The sequence below is a fragment of the Myotis daubentonii genome, chromosome 14, assembly GCF_963259705.1.
Source record: "Myotis daubentonii chromosome 14, mMyoDau2.1, whole genome shotgun sequence".
Lineage (NCBI taxonomy): Eukaryota > Metazoa > Chordata > Mammalia > Chiroptera > Vespertilionidae > Myotis > Myotis daubentonii.
This window is the reverse complement of record NC_081853.1, coordinates 2,985,019-3,000,041: the sequence shown is the minus strand read 5'-3', so window position 1 is coordinate 3,000,041 and position 15,023 is coordinate 2,985,019. Positions and strand designations below refer to the sequence as shown.

The following is a 15,023-nucleotide window of genomic DNA, read 5'->3' as shown; positions in this document are numbered from 1 at the left end:
TTGGGCAAAGATAATCTCTTTGAAACTCTGGCCAAAAGTTAAATTCCTGTGTCACTCAGAAGTGCCGTAGGGCTTTATTTTCTACGTTTCTGGGTGCTCTCGGCGGTCGCTGCAGGCTGCCCTGGGAACCCCAGCCGCTGTTGGAACCGTCTCAGCTACCTCACAGTCTGCCTAGCCCTTTTGCAGAAAATCAATCTTTACTTTTTTAAACAGTAACCTCGTCTCTCTTTAAAGATGATGAGTCACTCACATTAAAAACAAAGAAAAAAAATGAACAAGCCGCTGAAGCAAAGCCGGACAGAGACAGACTTGTCGAGTCTCCCATCAGGACTCATCGGTATTTTTGTTTATGCTCTTGTCTCACAGGAGAGCAGACTCTGAGAACAAAAGACAAACCTGAAACCAAAACACAAGGGACCTTGCTGCTTGGTGGGGCTTCCAGGCCCCAGAGCTCAGTTTTTCTGCTGCTGGGTTTACTGCCTGAGCAGGGCAAGCCGGGCACGGAGTTTCTGTGCACGGATCCCCGTGTCCTTCAGAGAAGGCTTCCTGAGGCTGGAGGGCCCCCAGGCTGGGGGAGGCGGGGACGGGTGGCACGGAGGCTTCTGTTCCCAGCACTTGCCTTCCTCTGGCAGCTCGGCCAGGCCCTGGGACCACGTTAGCGCGGGGGCTGGAGGAGCTGGAGTCACTGACGGACACTGGAGAGCCGCTCGGAGCGCGGGAGGGACGCAGTGAGGAGGTGCAGAGCCAGGCCTGTGTGTGCTGCTGTCCCGCACACAGCCTGGCTGCGGGTCCAAGGCTGGGCCGCTTCTCTCACAGCTAAAAGACCCCCTTCAGACAGGAGAGCTCCGCTTTCATAGCAGCTAAAACTCTTTCCAGCAGCCCTACCTGCCTTCGCTAGAGGAAAAGAGAATGCGTACGAAGGAAGATCCAACCCCGCATGCACTTCCAACACCCCGTTCCTCTGGGTGTTCCAGAACCTCTCAGGGAGGACAGGCACTGCCCTGCGGTGAGCCCCGCAGCTCGGACAGCGCCCTGACGCCAGTGCCTCCCTGCCCAGGGTCCGGCAGGATGGCTTACAGTGTCAGCAAAGTCTTCCGAAATACCCGGACAACTTGGTCAGTTGTGACAGACACACTTCTTTCCCACCACACGTGCTCACCCGCCGGGACCGCGCTGCTGTGGGACGCACGCCCCTTCCACCAGGGCCAGCTGCCCACCAGCAAAGGACACAACGCCGCCGCTGGCTGGCTGCTCCTCACCCCTGCCCTCCCTCACACACAGGCACGCGCCCCCTCTCAGCCCCAGGAAATGCCATCTATGAGTTGATGTAAGAACAATCCAAGAAGGGCCCGCAGGTCCTCTGACCGAGCGGAATGGGACTGGTTGGAAGACACTGACCACCAAAACGGGCGCAGTGAGAAGCAGCGCTCACGGCAAAGCATCCTACCACTCAGTCACTAAGAATTCAAAAATAAACACCACGTTCCTTTTAAACAGAAATGGAAAGAAAATTCATAAACTTACTGGCAAGGCTATCATGTGAAAGTCCCCATCTACGGTTAGATTTGAACCCTGATGATTGCTTATTTCAAATCAAAGATTCAGGAAGAATATGCATGTAAACATACACTGTGTTTTCTATTATTTAAGGTGAAATAAATTAATTACCGGGCAAAGGGACTGTTTGCACATTAGACTTGCTCATCGGATAGCTCTGTGTCACCAAAGTGGGAACAGCAAGGGTTTGCTATGTGCCTGTGCTTTTTTTCTTTTTGGGGTCAAGGAAGTAAAAACTTATGCAAAACACGACACGTCTACCTTTTATAATTAATTTCCCAATGCCTCACCTATACATATTCAATAATTCCTGATTTATAAGACGGTATCTATAATGAAATTTTCTATTTTCCAATAAATGAAAAGAAGGCAGGTTCACTCCAGCGACAGTGTCACACAATATCTGCTTGTCAGGCACCAATTTTTACTTCTTACATGTAAGTTAAAGGATAAGGAATTTATAATGCTGCCTGTGAAGGGAACCACTTTTCATACACAAATGTGATCTTTTTATTTTTCAAAGGGTAATACAACAGTACATTTACATAAACTAATCCAAACAATCCGTGTGTCTGACAATGGCAAGCCTCACACAGACGCCTATTGTTGGTTTACATCCTGGAGCTCTTTGTACCGGCTTGTAGCGCTGCTCGAGCTGTCAAAGGTTTGACTTGGACTCTAAATAAATGGTTATGGAAGTGCTGCGCGGCGATATTGGACCTCTTTGCAGAAGAAAACCTGCTGTGTATGAATTCAAAAGCTATTAATTTTTCAGTCAAAAATATTCGTGCCTATTTCTTTTAATAAAGAAATACTGTGCTGAGCTACTAAGAGATAATGTTGACTCGTGGTAGAGAATTTTCAATAGAGCAGTTAAAAATGAATTTAGTAGGAGGTCTGCTGTAGAGTTGTAATTTTCTAGAATGTAACTTATTTTTTTAACACTAATCAAGGCGAACTTGCTTGTGCATTCCCACAGGACTGCTCTTCCCTGTCTGCTGGCTGCTTACCACTGGTCCTCACGGAGTCCCGGGGCCTTCTGGGGCCTCCCTGGGACCTGGGCTCCGGCAGTGACATCTCTACTTTGACCCTTCCTTCGCCCCCCAAGAAGCCTCATGATCCAGAATGAGTCCATTTCTGGAATCCAAACATTATTGTATCATCATCTGTAAGTAGAAGATAATATCACTACCCCCCTTGTTGCTAGTGTTACAGACGCACCTCTCATCCTGGGAGGAACCATTTCCCTCCAAATAAAACACAGGAACACTCTGAGTTGGAAGGTGATCACGTCCCTGGGGGAGTGGCCGGCCCACTGCAGGGTCTCACCATTTGCTTAGCTGAGTTCATGTCATTCCCAGGATCCTTATTAAAAGGAGGGATTGAGCCTGCCCCTGTGGCTCAGTGGTTGAGTGTGAACCTATGAACCAGGAGGTCACAGTTTGATTCCCGGTCAGGGTACATGCCCGGGTTGCAGGCTCCACCCCATCCACCCCAGTAGGGGGTATGCAGGAGGCAGATCAATGATTCTCTCTCATCATTGATGTTTCTATCTCTCCCTCTCTTTTCCTCTCTGAAATAAAAAATGTGTATATTTTTTTAAAGAAGGGGGGATTGATAGAAATAGCAAGAACAGCACAGTTGATTACTGATTCCACCACATACTGAATGGCCTGTGCTTCCCCCCGCTCCCCTTTCCTTTTGGTAGCCTACATGCTCAGTCCTATAGCCATTGACTGCAAACTACATGGAAACTAAGGGCTCCCTCCAAGTAAAAATGGATGTGCAAAGTGTTTAATGATTTTATGTCCTATATCTCAGTAATGTGTTCTGTTTCAGACATTAATTTTGTCTGCCAACTGCGTCCTGGCAGGCTACCATATTTGCTGGTTAATAGTCTGACTCCGTTTTATTTCTATCACCATAAATCATACATATAGGGGTGTGTGTTTGCTTTATTTATAGAAAAAAATCAGTCCAAACAGATAAACCAATACTTTGCCATTATGCTGCATCATTGCATGTTGATTAAAATTGCTGGTACTAACTATAGATTGTCAACGCTCAATTAATTTTCACACAGTGACTCCGTACAAAATCAAATAAAGGCAGTGTACCTTTAAATTTTACAAATCTTAAAAATCAAGGAGCAAAGCAACTCTATTTTGATAATCAGTTGAAGGTACTAGGAGAGTTTTAGAAATACAAGTATATGAGAATTACAACCATTAAAGAGATCAATTTAGAATAAGGAACCAGGCCCAAGCCAGGAGCTGGGGAGACCATCCTGCCGTTGGATGGCACTTCCTGAGGTCAAGTGAAAGGGAAGAGGCAGGAAGCGGGACGCCTAGAGCTGAACCTAACTCGGGGCCGTGCTTGGTCTCTTGACCGGGAAGGAGTCCACGTCACCCTCTACGCTCCAGTCTCACTCTGGCGGGTGCTTCCTTCCTTCCATTACACTCACACTCACCACCTCAGCGTCCCTGGCTGCGAGGCCGAGGCCGCCGTAGTCTTGTCTTCTCCCTGCATCGCCTTTCAGAGTTTTTCTATTCTCTCCCAGTGAGTTCGCATCATCTATTTTAGCAGCTGAGTGTAGCGTCCACCATCTGTCCCAACAGGAGCTGTCTGCTCGGGCCTCAGGAGCCAGCACTGTGGCCGCAGCACCTTGTATCTCCCTAGACACCTCTTCAGAACAGGTTCCCAGGAGCAGCCAGCTCACCAGGCCTTCCCTACGCACTGCGGCCGGACGGCTGTGCCCCAGCTCACCCAGGCCTTGGCCGGGGTGCCGTGCTCCGCCTGGGCTTGGGTTGGGGACGCAACGAGAAGGCTGCCACCTCCCCGCGTGCAGCTCAGTACTCACGGGCTGTGGGGCGGCTTTGGGCTCCGTGGACTTCACGTGCAGGTGGGTCATCATGGCTTGCAGGCGCTCTTTGTCTTTTGCGAGCTGGCAGGGAAAACAGGCTCTGTTATTTCTTTACGTACAGATTTGAATACACTGTTACTATTACATATCATGTCCAAAACAATACACATTCCAAACTGAGCTATGGCACCATCACACATGACCAAGTATTTCCCTGCTTAATCATTTTGAAATCTCCATGACCAGTGCCAAGCTCAAGTATGAGGTGTCCATGTGAGCACCTCAGCACAAGATCCATTAGCTTTTAACTGGGAAGTTCCAGACCGGCTGGCACCAGGAGTCGCATGTGACACAGACAGCTCCAAGACAAAAGCGTGAATCATGCCTATTAACCAACCTTATTCAGGAGGAAGCTGAAAGAAAACGAGCCAGGTAGCTAACACTCATCACCTCAGGTGCTGTTGCTGTGGGCAAACTCCTAGACAGACGGGGCACTGATGCCAATGAGCCCCATCTTCCCTGGCAGGGAGGCCCAGACGAAGACTGGCCACAGTCTCACTGGCAGGGCAGACGCAGGGCCACAGTGTTACAGGCGCCCGTTTGCACGTGAACGCAGAGTAAGCCTGCCCATCTACTCAGTAAGCAAGCACCTACACCCTGTGCTGGTCTCTCACCTTAACAGACTGAAACCTCCTCCTCCTACACAACACTACCTTCTGAGACACAGGAGTTCCTAGTCTGCTGTACATGGCAGGGACTCAAAATACTGTTTTTTGGATGTTACTTGCTTTCTGTTTGCCTTGGACTGTGTTAACATGATATTTTTGATAGTTCAAGACAGCTGAGGATAGGGGACATGTAATAATTACCTCTGTGAAAGAAGTGGGAAATGTATCCCCAAAAGATGATGGTATTGTTAACAGAACAGCTGTAGAATTTTGGGAAAATGCTTAAGGGATTGATGAGAGGGAGAAGAGTGAGGGAGAGGGAGAAGAGAGAGGAAGAGGGAAGGAGGGAGGGAGAAACACAAAATTGAGGAGGGACTCATCCCTTCTATGTCACATAATTTACCTTAAATCTTGTGAACATCAATCGTGTCTTATAAGTCTAGAGTTATTCCAAAATAACAATCAGGGGAGACGTTTTTGGGTAAGGGCGTTCTAAGGGAGAAAGCGCTTCAGGAGTGGGGAAGCAGAGGAGGGAAGGGTACACAGCAAGAGAGGAGAGGCCCCAGGGAGCCTGCTGGGTGCTGGCTGGCTCAGTCTGGGCCTATCACATTTGATTTTTTTCTTCTTATTCCCTTGTGGTTCAGGGAGGAATAAATGCCGGGGGGGGGGGGGGGGGGGGAAGCGGGAGAAGAGCCCTACAGAGCTAGCATTTATCTTCCAACAAACAGGAAATGAAAATGATACCATATTAGGAGCCACTTTATATTATTCATTTTCTGTTCTTCAGTAAGTTATTGAACAGCCAAACAAAAAGATGCTCTCAACACAAAACATAATGCTAAAGGAATTTAGTTTTCCAAGTGGCTCCGTTAGAACAATTAAAACGTCAGCAATGGCATTTTCCCAGCTCTTTGTGTGTGTGTTTTTGTGTGAGTATTCTAAATTTTTAGATGTTAAAGGTAAAACATTCTTAATTTTTAAAAAAGTGTTTTGTTTTAAAATTATAATGGGCAGAAGAAAAAAACAAATAGTGTGTCATAGTGAATGCTATAAATTAAAGGGTGCGAGTGATGATACTGGAGTCTGATGAATATTAATTGTGAGTTAATTTGGGGGTAAACACTGTTGATACATTAATTACAAAGACTAAAGTAGAAAGAAATCCAAATTCTCAGCATGCAAAGGAATCACCTGGTAGATCTTTCTATATTCCCTGGAAACATCTACCAGGCTGACGTGCACTGGTCAGACTGCAAACACACACTCAGCCTTGCACACACAGCCACACCCGGAGCCCTGGAGGTCATGCCATAGGGAACATTTACTTAGACTTCAGTATCCATTTTGAGAATTATCTAGGTTCCTGATTTTGCCTCAACCAACCTCAACTACACCTATAAATGAGGGCTACAGTTAAGAAAAAGGCAGAAATCCAGGGTTTTGTTTTTGTTTAATTAGTGCAAACTAGTATGTAATTCCTAAATGAGGAATATATTCCTAAATGAGCTTTGAATCTTTATCATCAAGTCTAGCTCTAACACAAGGTGTTTTAACAGTTAAAGAAAACCTGGCAGGATCTGCTTTTTGTTTAGGCAAAAAGGCTAGACACTCACACCTACTGAAACCACACCCTCTCTCTACAGTCTTACATTTATAAAACTCACTGGTCCTTCAAAAAGCTTTCAGATTCTTTACTACTTTTTATGCCATCATTCCATGAGCTCACCATCCCATCAATTTTCATGGCATCCTTTAATTATTATGAGAATACAAGCATTTAATATTAGCAAGCATATTCCAGCATTCCCTTATACTGAATCCCATGAAAAGCAAAGAAAAGGAAGATGAGAAATTCAGTGCAAAGGTCAACTAAAAACTCTGGCTGGCAAATTTAGAAAAATGTATGCTGTGATATCCAAAGAAAGCGACAGTCTAGAGCAGCGGTTCTCAACCCTCCTAACGCCGTGACCCTTTAGTACAGTTCCTCATGTTGTGGTGACCCCCAATTTCATTGTGACAAATTGAACATAATTAAAGCATAGTGATTAATCACAAGACAATATGTAATTATATATGTGTTTTCCGATGGTCTTAGGCGACCCTTGTGAAATGGTCGGTTCGACCCCCAAAGGGGTCGCGACCCACAGGTTGAGAACCGCTGGTCTAGACGCTTCCCTGGGGGTCAGGCGAGGCTGGCATGTGCTGAGTCCTGTCAATCAGCCGGTTTGGTCGCCACCTCCACAGCCTGGGAGCTGAGTGGGATGGGCAGTTCGCGACTCCGGGCACAGCATGTGGTCTTTGGGTGTAGCTCTCCCTGTAAACCCGGAGCCATGACCTCTGAACTTCGTAGGGCAGCTCCCAGGTGTCGGGGACTCGTGCACAGAAGCTCAGCAGAGCCTAGTGCTTCGTGATGCTCAAAAAATACCTTCTTGTTTTTTAAAGGAAAGATAAACCACTGAAGTGGATGTGAACTTCTCCTGGCTGAGTGTATGTTTGAAATGTGGATCACATAATGGGCTCAGTGGAATCTGCAGCTGCGTTCACTGGGAAGAGAATTTTGATGCTTTAGAAGATGGAACAAAGCACGGGAAAGACGAAGCCCGTATCTTACGGATTTCGGTCCTGTTCTCACTGCGCCTTCCCTCAGCCCAGCAGGGCTTCCCCTCTCCTGTCACCCACGCCTTACCGTGCGACCGGGCACGGGCCTTGGGGCGCGGAGAGGGGCCCGAAGCCAGCAGCTCCAGCCTCGCCCTCAGAGACAAACACCGAGGAGAGGACACGCTCCCAGCAGAGAGAGGGGCTGTGGTGTGGGGCTCACTTAACACCACCATTTTACCCGCTGTCAGGAGGATGAATCATTTTAAGCCGATTTGGTGGTTCTCACGTAGGAGAAAAAATTCTTCTGAAATAAAGGAAGGGCTCTGGGTGTCTGAGCACACAGGCTTCTTGAGGAAGATGAGACGCAGGAGCCAAGGGACTCATTAATGCCACAGGGGCAGGGCCGCAGGGCGCTCTGACGATAGCTGGGAACTGAGACCCACTGGTGGACCTAACCTGAGGGCATGGAGCCGAGAATGAGCCAAAATGAGATGGAATCCTGGTTGTCTGAGGCTGGGTCTGACTCAGGACACCCCGGGACACTGACAGGGAACACAGCCCCATCCCACCTGAGCCCTCGCTCACCCACTGGGGTCCCACATGACCTGGAAGCCCCTCCCGGAGGAGCAGGTGGCTGTGGGACAGGCACCCGGCATACGGGTGCAGGCAGGGGACCGGCCAGAAGAACGGCCAGAGGAGGAGAAGAGGCGCTGGCTGGGAGGGCAGAACTGAAACTTCTACCACCCGAGTGTGTATTTCCTTCCGATTCCAACCCCTTTATCCGACTGCGGTCACTCGCGTGCTTCCCGAGCTGGGCAGCGGGGCTCAGGGGGCGTCTTGGCCCCTCGGCGGGAGGCTCCCTGCTCGGGTGCCATCCGCGGCCCCCGCCCGCCTGCAGCCTGAGGAGGCGCAGGCTCTCGCACTCAGGGTCTCGGGGTCCCTCTGCCCAGAGGAGGCGAGGCCTTCATTATGAGAACAAAGGGCCTCGGTTTTCAGAGGGACAGAGTGAGAAACCAGAGCCTCCCCTCTGGGGTGCACTCAGGTCCCCCCCCATTGGAGCCTTTTTGGCCCCGGAAGCCAGGCCGCTGCTCGCCCTGAGGGCTGCCCAGAGGGTCAGGAAGCACACAGGTCCCGCTAAGATAAGATAAGGCATCCGTGGAAGCCCACAGCCTGATGACCGCAGAGCAGCCCCAGGACAGCCCCTCCCCACTGCCCAGCTCCCTCCGCTACGGACCTGCCTCTTCTCCTGCGGACACCCTCTCAGAGCCCCATCGCCCACTGCAGACGCCCCAGGAGGCCCCATTTCAACACAATGCCGGGTCACTCTGGGGGTGCACGGAACCCAGGGGCCAGGACCAGCCGCCAAGCCACTGTGTGCCCATGGCTGTGAGCAGTTTAGAGACCCCCCAGCCCCAGCTTCCTCCTCTTACCGTGTGGGGGAGGAGCGCGACTTAAAACGCCGTCTCTGACTCAAAGAGGTCGGTTATTGTCACGATCACCATCCTTTAGTGGTGTCTTCTCAAGTAATAACAAATACCACATTAAACACGCTCACGGAGTGTGAGACACACGCTGCTTTCCCAATGTTAGCTTTTCCTGTTTAAAACAACTCTTAGAATCGAGGAAACTGGGTGGGAGTCAGTGAACGAGGGTGGAGGCACCTCGAACAGTGCCTGGCATACAGCAGGAGCTCGTTACATCCTCCCCAGGCCCCTCCGAGAAATGATGACAAGAGAACACGAAGCTTCGTAAGTCTCTTCCATAGCCAATGGTCCAAGCGGACCCCAGGGCAACCAACCACTCCCATCTGCCCAGGACGCCCCCAGTTTGAAAATGAAAACCAGGAGGAATCCCCCAGTTCTAGGCAAGCAAACTGGGTTATCATCCTACTTTCTACTGACAAACAGATGAATTTAAAAAAGAACAATACATGTTCCACTCTCCTCCTTCCTCGCCCTACAGTCAGCCTAGACCCTAAAGTGGCTTCCTTGCCCTGGAACGTCCTTGCCAACCACCCTTCCCTGTCACCTCCAGTGCCCACCCCCAACCGCCTGGCTCCGCCCTCCCCACCAGGTCGCACCTTACTTTTCCATCCAGTGCTGTGATGATAGGGGCCTGACAAACAGCGACTAAATGGAATCAAACGATCCAAGAACGAAAGTGCACAACCTCCCCGAGCCCCGCCGGGCCAGGCAGGTCGGCCCCAGCGGGGCTGGCTCCCTTCCCTTAGCTGCTCTCAACATTCACTCCCCGGTCATCGGCCGGGGGGCCCCAGAAGCCCGGCCCGCTCTGTCCGCACACGCTGAGCCGGGGACATAATGGAAATGCCCAGTCTCCAAGGCTTCTTTTTTCTTTGATTCAAAACCATCTTCATCCATAAGCGAGACTGCTGACAACTGAGCCAGGTCATGTGGTCACGGAACGGAATAAAACCAGGACAGGATTTACGGCCAGAAAAATGTGTGTTCATCATGAACGTCAGCTTTCTGAGTGGTAAGTCTGTCAGGGACTTTTTTTCCCTTTTTGTCTATTAAATTGAATGGTTTTCCCTTTTTCCAAATGGAATCTGTTCTGGCCACTGAGATACCTCTTATGATATCTCACCCACAGTTTGATGGTTGAAAAGAGTCCTAATAATCATGAGTGAATCCAGGCAACTGGATTGATATGAATTTAAATCCCTGGGCCCAAGTCTGGTAGATAGTAGGTGCTCAAGTATGGAGGCAGGTTCGAGGGCTGCCTTACAATCCTGGCACACTGAGTGGCATTTGTGTGGGCAAGCCTTCTCTCCACTGATTTCCAGTTCCTCTGTCTCTGACCCTGTCTTGGTGGGAGGTGCTGTACATTTCAGACCTAAATAACAACGCCCACATTCCCCCCCAGTTCTAACTCACTGACTGCACAGCGTCCCGAAGCAGCTCTCAACAGAGAACATCGAACAGAAGAAACCTTGAAATGATTCCCTGACCTCAAAAAGCCACGTCCTAGACCCAAAAGATTGCTCTGGTGCCCATGTGCCTGGTGCCACATGCCAAAGTGTGCAGGGCACGGGCCGCACACAACTGCTCCGTTATGCTGCGGGCTCCCAGGGAGCAGCCAGGCTCCTCCTCCATCCAGTCCCCTGACAGAACGTCAGAAACTGACAGCGGTCTCTGCAACAGTGGGATGCAGTGAGAAATACTCAGAAGGGCTCTGAATACCCACTAGGATGTCTTTCTGACCCTCTTCCCACTCAGTGAGAAGAGCCAGGTGTACCATGAGAACGAATTGACCAACCTTCCAGTAAATGAGCTCATCCGGCAACCACTGCTAAGGAAGCATGCGTTCTACACTCCGGTATCTCCCAACAAAGTGATAACGCAGTTGCATCTCTCACTCCACACTAACCAGACAGGCCCACCGTCCCCATCATCTCCACTTCCCCCGGTGGCCTGAACTCCCACCAGAGAACCCACCACCTTTCCATGATGCAGGTGTGTGGTGCCCAGATGGCACCACAATGGAACTGCAGCCGCTGTCCCCTGAGGCAGGGGTGGGAGCCTTTCTTCTGCCAAGGGCCACCTGAATATTTATAGCATCATTCTCAGGCCATACAAAACCATCAACTTAAAGATTAGCCTGCGCTATCTGGCCAAACATGTAATTAACTCACCCCAATGCCTTGGCAGGGCCAAATGGTTTCATGGGCTGATACGGCCTGTGGGCTGGACCTTCCCCACCCTGCTAAGGCTAAACATGGTGATTGAAAAAATGCTGCCCCAAATTCTTTAGGGAATCTGATTACAGGTGAGAAATATGAGGGCCTTCTGTGCTGGGTCCGAGTTGGGGTGTCTGTGGTTTTGGTTTCAGTGGTTGGACACGCCTACAGGATGCACCCAAGTGGCCTTCACTAGCTGCCCTCCCGAGTGCCCCATGAAATCCTTCACCGTGATGTAGGGCCACAGGAGGAGCCCCAGCTGATCTCTACTGTAAGACTCATTTAGCTCCGTTGTTTTGTTTTTCAATATACTTTTATTGATTTCAGAGGGGAAGGGAGAGAGACAGAAATATCAATGATGAGAATCACTGATCATCTGCCTCCTGCACGCCCCGCACTGGGGATCACGCCTGCAATCCGGGCATGTGCCCTGACCGGGAACTGATCCATGACCTCCTGGTTCATAGGTCGATCCTCAACCCCTGAGCCACGCCTGCCGGGCTCCGTGGGTTTGTTTTTATAGCGGGGGCATGTGTGACCTCTGCCAGGTGTAAACGCCGGCAGGTCCAGGGCCAGGGGCAGACTTCTCCTCCTCTCTAAGCAGCGCTCATCCTTGGGCAATTGTTCAAACCTGCATTAGGGCTCAGCGGTGCACATGTTTTCCAAATTCAAGTTGACAAGTGGTGATTCCACAATATACTTTGAGATCCTGGAAGGTTCCAGTAGGTCCAGGACTGGGTAGTGCCCTCTTTAAGGGAAAGAGAAGCTCTGGGTCAGCCCTATCCAGGGTGTACCCCCATATAAGGGGACCTGGGCTGCTGAGAGAATGGGCGGGAGGAAGGCTGTGCAACCACCAGAACACTGAGGTTACACGGGCACTGCGACTGCCCGTTCCTTAGAAAGCACGTCTCCAGAGACGGGCGCACGAAATGGCAAACGTGACCGCGGAAAGGTGGAGAAGCTGCGCTCCCGAGAAACAGAGGCTGGAAACAGAGGCTGTGAGCGTGACTGCGCCCGCCGCAAGCTCTCCCCAATGGGCCAGCTCTGCAACCCAGACAGACCCTCCGTCTACTCTAACCGCGAGAAGGGCTCCGCCTAACTCTATCTCAGGACGGGGCTCTTTAAATACTGAACACTGCTGACATTTTCTCGTGTCTCTCACCTGACTGGATGATGGATAAACGTGTTCGGGTTTGGGCCCGGCCTAGCACTGAGACTCTCTTCAACTTGTTTGTGGTGTTTCACGAACCCATCCGTGTTAGCTAGCACTGCCAATGGGCAGACCCGCCCATGGACAATTATCTATTCAGTGTGTCTTTCCTCTAGCCCAGCGGTTCTCAACCTGTGGGTCGCGACCCCTTTGGGGGTCGAACGACCCTTTCACAGGGGTCGCCGAAGACCATCGGAAAACACATATATAATTACATATTGTTTTTGTGATTAATCACTATGCTTTAATTATGTTCAATTTGTAACAATGAAAATACATCCTGCATATCAGATATTTACATGACGATTCATAACAGTAGCAAAATTACAGTTATGAAGTAGCAACGAAAATAACTTTATGGTTGGAGGTCACCACCACATGAGGAACTGTATTGAAGGGTCGCGGCATTAGGAAGTTGAGAACCACTGGTCTAGACGCTAAGAACCAGGAGGGAAGTCCTATCGTGCTCACTCCGTCCTCCTCACAGGCTCCAGCAAGGTTCCTGCTGTTACAGGCACAGGGAGTGTTTGCTAAATGCACGAGTAGGTGAGTGGGTGAATGAATGGACATGCCCCTCAGCCAGCTCTCCATCACAGACAGAGATCAGCAGTACTCGTCAGGTGACGCTGCTGCTGGAGAAGCCTGACCCGTGTGGTGAGGAGACGAATTTATACATCAAGGCGAAGAAGGAAGAGGTAAGAGGGGTGACCGGACCTACGTAGCCAGGAAAATAAAGGAACAAGTTGCTAACAACGTACTGAAACTGTTTTCTGCTGCTCCTCTTGACAAGGGATTACTTGGCAAACTTCTGCCAGGGCCAGCCAGGTGCGGGTATGTTCGCCCCAAGGGTATCGCGGGCACAACTAGCCCAGTTTCTGGGGTCGCCCAAGAGCAGCCGCGGGGAATGCATAAACGAAGGGCGTGGCTGTGCTCCAATGTAGCCTTACATGTGGACAGTGAATTTGAATTTCATGTAGTTTAGTATTTTTTTGCTTTCCCCAGTGATTCAAAATGTAAAACCCTTTCTTTTCTCATGGGATTTGGTCCATGGTGTGTAGTCATCAACCCTGCTTTGGACGAACACTATTTCCACACTCACAACTCTCTCCACCCTTCAGGGGGGCCGGCCCTCCTCCATCAAAGCAGACGCTCAAGCAAAAGTATTGTTTGGAAGGTCATAGGCATCGGCCACACTATTCGGGACGCACCCACAAAAAAGCCATCATAAAGCTGCCAGAGATAACTATTTGTTAATGTTGTAGCTTCTTTTCTTCGCCTGCGTGCTCTTTGTGGAGAGAGAGGAATAATAAATAAAATAGGTGACCAGTCCCTGAGTAACAAGGGGTCCACACTCAAAATTGCAGTCTGGAACGCCTAGCAGAGCAACCATGACAACTCCAGTGGACAATTTATTCTAGCTAATCATTAAGAATTTAATTTTATCAATTAAAGAAACAAATGCAGGAACTTGTATCACTTTATAAACTCTATCAGCAACACATGTAAACTCAGGCTGAATCCAACTTTTTAAGGGCTTACTACATTTCAATATAAGTGAACTTTGGGGGTGAGATAAATACATTGCTTTTTACCTTCCCCAAAAACTTGCTAAATTTAAAGATGTTTCCAAAGATTTACCTAAAAATCTGGGGGTTTTATGATGCGCCTTTAGCCTGTATAAGTATCCTACTGTTCTAATAAGTTCGTATTATTTGTCTGAATAGAAAAAATATTAACTAGCTGAAGAAAATAACTTTTGAGACAATCTTACTTTAAAAAGTTTAATTTGTCAAATAAGATGATAACTAATTTTTAAAAATCCCTTCTATCCTGAAAAGTCACAACAAAAAGTTTAAGTGTGTTTTGGCTGATTTTTCCCTGCAACTGTTTGAAGCTATAAATGACTTAACTCAGTAAAATTCCAAATGTAATTATCTTCTGTACTTAGCCTGGGGCTCTCCATATATCTCAGCATTGCTGTCTCGCATACAAAACAGCCTTTCCGACGGCTGGTAACAATATAATGTACAACATTGTTTTAATTTCCCGGAGAGGGCGAACCTCTGGCACTAGCCAGGAGGGAGGCCGGCCCGGCTCCAACGCCTTTGCAGTGCGGCTGCACAAATGGGGTTTGCAGGGTCGGGCCTTTGCAATTGCACATTTTAATAATCTCCATTTCTGACCCAATTTTTTCTTTTAGGAACGAATTTTCTATTAATTACACCAAGAATGGCGTTACTGATAAAACATGGTAGTGCACAAACAAGTTATGTCAGGGAGTGGCGCCCACGTTAAAAATGCCCCCTCCACTCCTCACAACTGGGGCCCACAGGAAGCTAGTCATAAAGCACCTCCAATATGACCCGAAGATTTCCAAGTACCAAGATTTCACGTGTGTGTGTGTCTGTCTGTCTGTCCGTGTGTGCATGT

The 15,023-nt window shown here is 49.3% G+C and overlaps 1 protein-coding gene across 23 annotated transcripts in view; it reads right to left on the bottom strand.

Annotated features, from left to right (window-relative positions):
- FOXP1 (forkhead box P1) overlaps nt 1-15,023 on the bottom strand; it is a 487,040-nt gene that overhangs the window by 21,813 nt on the left and 450,204 nt on the right. For all 23 annotated transcript variants that reach the window (XR_009448473.1, XM_059662966.1, XM_059662978.1 and 20 more), the window contains one exon: nt 4,418-4,501. Coding sequence is in view for 22 of the 23 variants with exons in the window: in XM_059662966.1 (XP_059518949.1) it covers nt 4,418-4,501 (84 nt within the window). In the remaining variant the exon portion in view is untranslated. The remainder of the gene's footprint in view (nt 1-4,417; nt 4,502-15,023) is intronic.